This window comes from Cinclus cinclus, chromosome 8 (genome assembly GCF_963662255.1).
Source record: "Cinclus cinclus chromosome 8, bCinCin1.1, whole genome shotgun sequence".
Taxonomy (NCBI): Eukaryota; Metazoa; Chordata; class Aves; order Passeriformes; family Cinclidae; genus Cinclus; species Cinclus cinclus.
The window spans coordinates 2,785,454-2,791,453 of record NC_085053.1 but is presented as its reverse complement, the minus strand read 5'-3'; the positions used below and the strand labels follow the sequence as shown (position 1 = coordinate 2,791,453).

At 61.1% G+C, this 6,000-nt stretch overlaps 1 protein-coding gene across 1 annotated transcript in view; it reads left to right on the top strand.

Annotated features, from left to right (window-relative positions):
• The first annotated feature begins 3,835 nt into the window (after positions 1-3,835).
• The window catches only part of CACNA1E (calcium voltage-gated channel subunit alpha1 E), an 89,180-nt gene continuing 87,015 nt past the window's right edge, over positions 3,836-6,000 (top strand). Inside the window, exon 1 of the mRNA XM_062497716.1 lies at positions 3,836-4,101. Within this exon, the coding sequence (XP_062353700.1) occupies positions 3,836-4,101 (266 nt within the window). The remainder of the gene's footprint in view (positions 4,102-6,000) is intronic.

Here is a 6,000-nt window from a genome sequence, read left to right as displayed (position 1 = left end):
AACCCAGCACTGCCGAGGCCACCACTCAGCCGTGTCCCCAAGTGCCACATCTGCACATCTTCCAAATCCCTCCAGGGATGCTGACTCCAGCACTTCCCTGGGCTGCCTATTCCGAGGCTTGGCAATGCTTTTGGAGAAGCCACTTTTGCTATTATCCAGTCTGAACATCCCCCTGGTGTGACTTGAAGCTGTTTCCTCTTGTCCTGTCCCTTGTGCCTGACAGAAGAGATCGACCCTCACCTTGCTACATCCTCCTTTCAGGAGCAATAAGGTCTTCCTTCTCCTGGGCCTCCTTTTTTCCAGGCTGAGCCCCCCTCATCTCCCCCAGCTGCTCCTTCTCAGAGCTGTGCTCGAGACCGGAGGAGTTTTAGCCTGTCTCGGTAAAACCACGTGCATCCCGAATGCCTTCCTGTCCTGGCACCCACTGTTCCCTGTCTTCTCGCATTTCCTCCATTGACAAAAACTCAAACAGCCCCACATAGCTGGCTCTGAATCCCTGTGCCATGTTGAATCATGTGGGCATCAGCCACACTTCTCCCTGACTCACAGATCCCAGCGTGCTGGGTGAGGGTCAAGATGAGAATGGCAATAAACATCCTGGGAAACAGAGCCTGCATCTCTTGGCATAGGCAGAGACTTTTTTACTTCCTTTTGGCTCTCAATCTTCTCTTAAGGAGCTGCTTTCTCATAAATATCCCATCCTTTAGCACTGTCTGAGCAGGAGAGAGGCTCCCAGCAGGGTCATCCTGCGCTCTGCTCTCTCTGCAGCAGCAAATGTAGAGTAGAGGTGAGAGCCAACTCCATGTTCAGGGGACAGCCTGGTGCCCCAGCAGAAGTGTCCAGGTAAGGGGTGCATTCCTGCTCTAAGGGAATGGAGGAGGAAGGCTGCCTTCCTCCTCCTCAGCCCCTTGCTCCTATCCAGGCGGGGGATGCAGGGGCAGTTCTGGGTGCAGCCTTCCCCATTCTCCTCGGGCTCTGGGTACCAGAGCCTGAACATTTCGGCTGGGTGGGGCCTTGCCATGCAGGCAAGGATGGGAGAGGGCTGGGGGGAGCAGGAGCAGGAGCTCGGCAAGGCTGAGGATCTGCTCCTGGCAATCGGCCCAGCCTCGGGCTTAATTAACAGTGGCTTAAAAGGCTGAAAGGTGGGAAGAGCGACATCGCTGCTGAAGCTGCATTGGTGGTGGGGGGGAGGAGGAGGTGGGGAGCTACAAATAATAATTGATTCGTTTAGGGCAGTGTCTTGTCTGGACTGAATCGAAGGGACTGTAATTAGTCAGTAGCTGCTGTGGTCACCTCCTTGCCTGTTCGTAGAATGAAAAGCCAGGGTCACTCAATTGGTGGCCTGGGAAGTGTTTTGGGAGGGGTCTGGGTACGTCTGCTCCACTCTGTGCTGCAGAGTGGTAGTGAGGTACCTGGGGACGTGTTGAAAACCTCCCAGATATCCCACTTTGGCTATAAAGATCACTGGAAGGAGAGAATTAAGAAGGGAAGCAGCAGCTGGGTGTTACGGAGAGCTGGTGGGCTCCCAGTGCCTGGTTGAGGTTGGGGCAATGATCCCACAACCCTTTTGGCAAACAAACACTCCTCTGTTACCTTGCCGAGGAGGATCTGGTCCTTCCTCTTTCTCACCCAGCCAGCCCAAGGGCTCCTGGCAGTGCACCTGCGAGGGCCTGGGCCAAAAAACGAGCCCTGTAGCCCTTCAGCCACTGTAGTGGCTGCAAAAAGTAGGGAAGTCCCTGGTCAGGTGTTGTCAGGCTGCACGGAGGGAGAAGCCCTGGCACAAATGAGTTAATGATTTATGTGATTAAGAACTAGATTTATTAATTAATTTATTTATTATTTTAAATGCCTCAAGCAGTCCTGGCTGTCCCACAGCAGTTTTGAGGGACAGGGCAGCAGCCACTGTGTTTGCAGAGCAGGTTGTTGGTGGGGTGGATGAGGGAAGAGCATGCCAGGGACACTGCATGCCTTGTGCTGCTGGCTGGAGCCGTAGGTGGTCTGCTTGTGGGAAATGCAGGTAGCAAGTTTCACAGGCGCTGGGGAGCTCTGTGGCCTCGGGGTTCAGTGGGAGGGGTGGGGGACCCTGCGTGTGAGCAGCTCTCAGGGTGTGCTGTGCCCTGCCCTGCCTGGTGGGTACAGAGGACTTGGGGACACCCCTGGGGGTCTGGTCATACCTGCGTGTGCCAGGAGGTCAGGATGGGTTCCCCAGAGAGGGGTGGGTGGGCAGGCAGCCCCCCGACCCGGGCACAGCGCAGCCCAGGGGACCCTGGGCATGCCTGGGTGACCTTGGCACACGGGTGGCTGTAGCATCGGCAGTGTCCCCAGTCCCCTGTCCTTATTGGGGTGCCTGGGGCTGGGGGCGGGGAGCAGGGTCAGAGACATCCCCCCCACCCCCGTGGAAGCTCCTGCAGGGGCACATCCAGCCCGGGTTGTTTACTCCTCTTGGATGAGCCGCTGTTTCTTCCAGACAACATCGCTTGTCGAAAGGCAAATACCGAGGTGTGGAGGCTCATCTGTATGCGAGTGAGCAGGAGGGCACTCCCCGGGCACCCGCTGGCATCGGGCGGCTCCGGCAGGGAGCCGGGAGCCTCGAAGTGTCCCAGGGATGGGGGGAGGATGACGCGTGTGGCCAGAGAGAGATGCTCGGTGAGGGCTGAGGTGGGGTGGGGGAGATGCAGGGCGGGGAGCCCTCCCCTTGCTCCCCAGTTTAGCCACTCACCTAGGAGCACCAGTGTGCTGGAAAGCCCTCTGCAGCCAGGGCGGGGAGTGTGCGTGCTTCTGGCAGGGTGGGGGCTCCCCCATTGCCTTTGTTCCCTTCAGACCCACCCCTCGCCTCTGATTTTCCTTTGCGGCAGCTCCCGTGCTTGCCAAAAGAACGCGCTGGATGGAGCGAGGGAGCGAGCCGGGCGTGTTGCGCGTGTGTGCGCGCTTGTGCGCGCCTGTGTTGCCACTGACTTCATTAAAACGAGCTGTCCCCGAGCTGCAGAGGCGCGGCAGCCTTTAATTTTGTGGCCCGGCTCCTGCGGGAAGCCGACGTCGCCTTGCGCGCTCCTGCCCCGGCAGCGAAGGGCTGAGCATCCCTGCCGCCGCAGGTGCCCGCCCGGGGGCTCAGCCCTCCGCCCCTGCCCGCTGCCCCAGCGAGCCGGCAGATGGGCGGCCGGGCTCCCGCAGGATGCTGAAGATGGAGTCGGGAGGAAGGAGTTGGACACTTGGCTCCAACTAGGCTGGACCGCGCTGCAACCTGTTCCCCCGGCCGCGGCTGCCGCGCTGGGTGCTGTTCCGAATTGTGTCTTCCTTCCTCGGCCAGAGGGCGGCTGGAAGGACTCGGATCCCTGCCCTTCCCGTGCCTGATCGCTGCTCGCCTTGCGGCGGGGTTGGCGGGTTAAAAGGGGCTGGTTTGGGCTTGCAGGCAGAGCGGTGGGGAGGATGTGGCTGGCTTTAACCCCTTGCTTCGTGGGGGAAGGTGCTTAGGGAGTGAGCGGCTGCGGCCTCCGCTGGGCACGGAGGAAGAGGAGGAGGAGGAGGAGGAGGGGGGGGGGGCTCGCTGCCCGCCCCGCTGCCCGGGTGACCGTTCTGGGGGGGCCGGGGGCTCGGCTGCCCCCCGTGCCGTGCCGGAGGCGCCGAGCCGGTGCCGCACGCTGCCACCTCTCCTCCACGCGGGTCCCTGCTCCCCCGGAGGGATGGAGGAGAGACGGAGCTGAGCATCACCCGGAGAGGAGGAGGGGGCTGTGGTTGGGACTGCGCCCCGCAACCCCCTCCCTCTTCTCTCCCACCCCCCTCCCCCCCCGCCGCCTCGGTGCTGCTGCTTTGGCTCACCTGTGTGTTTTCTTCCAGGATGGCTCGCTTTGGGGAGGCAGTGGCCGGCAGGCTGGGCTCTGGAGATGGGGGCTCCGACCAGAACCGGAGCCGGCAAGGAGCTCCTGCCCCTGCGGGAGGGAGCCCGGGAGCCTTCAAGCAAACCAAAGCGCAGAGAGCCCGGACTATGGCTCTGTACAACCCCATCCCCGTCCGGCAGAACTGCTTCACCGTCAACAGATCGCTCTTCCTCTTTGGGGAAGAGAACATAGTCAGGAAATATGCCAAGAAGCTCATCGACTGGCCATATCCTTTCTGCAGCCCCTGTGAGCCCCCACCTTCGCTGCCCGGATTTGCCTCGGTGGCCGCCCAGGACACGTGCGAGTGGCACTATCGGGCAGGTAAGGTGTGCGGAGAGGGGTGCCCCGGCCCCCGGGGATGCTCTCCTCGCCCTGTTGCTGCTTCCCCTTCTGTCCTCGGCTCCTCGCCTGCTCCTGACAGGACCTGAGCCTTTTCTCCCCCCCGGGAGCCACCCAGCCCCTCCAGAGGCTTGGATTTACTAGCCCCCCCCGCCCCCCCCCCCCTTCCCGTGCTAATAGGGACTGGTGCTCTGATCCCTGCGTGCTTTGGGATGCTCTGTGTGTGCGCCTGGGTAGTGGCCTTTTCTCTGTGCCTCGATGTCTTGTGGAGTTTTGTCACCCCACCCCATCTGGAGCCACCTGGGAGCCCACGAATCTCCAGTCCCTGCTGGGTGGTGGCTCTGTCCCTCCTGTGTGTGCCCTCTTTGCTGCAGATCATGCCTGGCAGGGGCACAGCCGTCTTCACCCTGCAGCCCCCGGCCCCTCAAGGTGGCTCTGGGAACTGGCTGCCCCCTCCCTGTGTCAGAGGGAAGGATGTTGGAAACCTCTGCCTGTGCCCTATGGCCCTTTTTAAGAAGGCTGGCATGGGGAGCCCTGATTTTATCCCAGGGACTCCTCTCCTAGCGCAGGGCGGAGGGTGCAGATCTCTCCCACTCCTTCCCCTGTTCCTCCATCCTTTCATACCTCCCCACGCACCTCTCTCTCCTCCCATCCTCCCTGTGGGTGCCCCTGGGTGCCTTGGCTGCTGCCCAGCACCACAGCTCTCAGCCCCACGCCAACCTAGGCTTGACACCTGCTGCCCCCCAAGACACCTCCTGGGCTTTGCCCCCACGGAGGATCTGAGCCTGGAAACTTCAGCGTGGCCACGCTTTGGCTGTAGGAGCCTCCCCGTGCCGTGTTCTGCAGCAGCAATTCCATGCGGCTCCTGCTGCTGCTGCTTTCTCTCCCTGCAACTTGTTGGTTGAGTTCCTGGCTCCTCTGGTGGGCACGGGAGAGCTTTCCCTGGTGCCAGGCAGCAATGCCTCGGTTTGGTGCAACAGGTACCTTGGGGGAAAGCCTCTGGTGAGGCCCAGGGATGCAGGACAGGTCACCCTCCCTGCAGAGCATCGCAGGGGAATTGTCCCTTTGCAGCTCCGACACGTCAGGTCAAGCCTCTGCTGGGCAGGAGCCAGTCCTGCCTGGGGAGCTGTGGCATGTCCAGGCTTGAGGGGGTGACCTGGGTGTGAAGAGCTGGCTTGGAGGGGCTGAATTTCCCATGGCATCCCTGAATCTGCCCCTCCTGGCAGCGCCCATGGGGCGGGTGGCTGCAGGACCGCTGGTGCGGTGGCGAGCTCGGCTCAGTGCGGAGCCCTGCAGGGCAGCGGTCAGGCCGGCTGCCTGCTTTTCCAGAATATGCCAAATTATTAATGTGCTTTTCCAGTGCGGTGTGGGAGGGCTCTTGCCCCTCCAGCTTTCATTGGGAGCCAGAAAGAGCTGGGGTGCTGCCACTGGCCCGGCACTCCTGGCGTGGGCTGGGGTCCCGTGCCGGTGTGATGTCTCATCTCCAGGCAGCTGCTGTCTCCTAGAGACTGGAGCTCCACCACCACATGAGCAGAGCTCCCCAGCATTATTCTCCCCTGGAATTTGCAATGCATGAGGGAGATGGGCTCATTTTATGTTTTTTTTTTTTTCCAGAAGTAAGTGACATATTCCCATGTGAGTGCTGGGAACAGGCGTGCTCCAGGCGCAGGAGCTCAGCATTCCTGCCTATCCCCCACCCAGCTGCTATCTCTTTCCAAGAAAAATGCATCCACCCTGGATGTTTCTTTACACTGCTGGAGTTTTGAGGGCTTGGCAACGGGCAAGG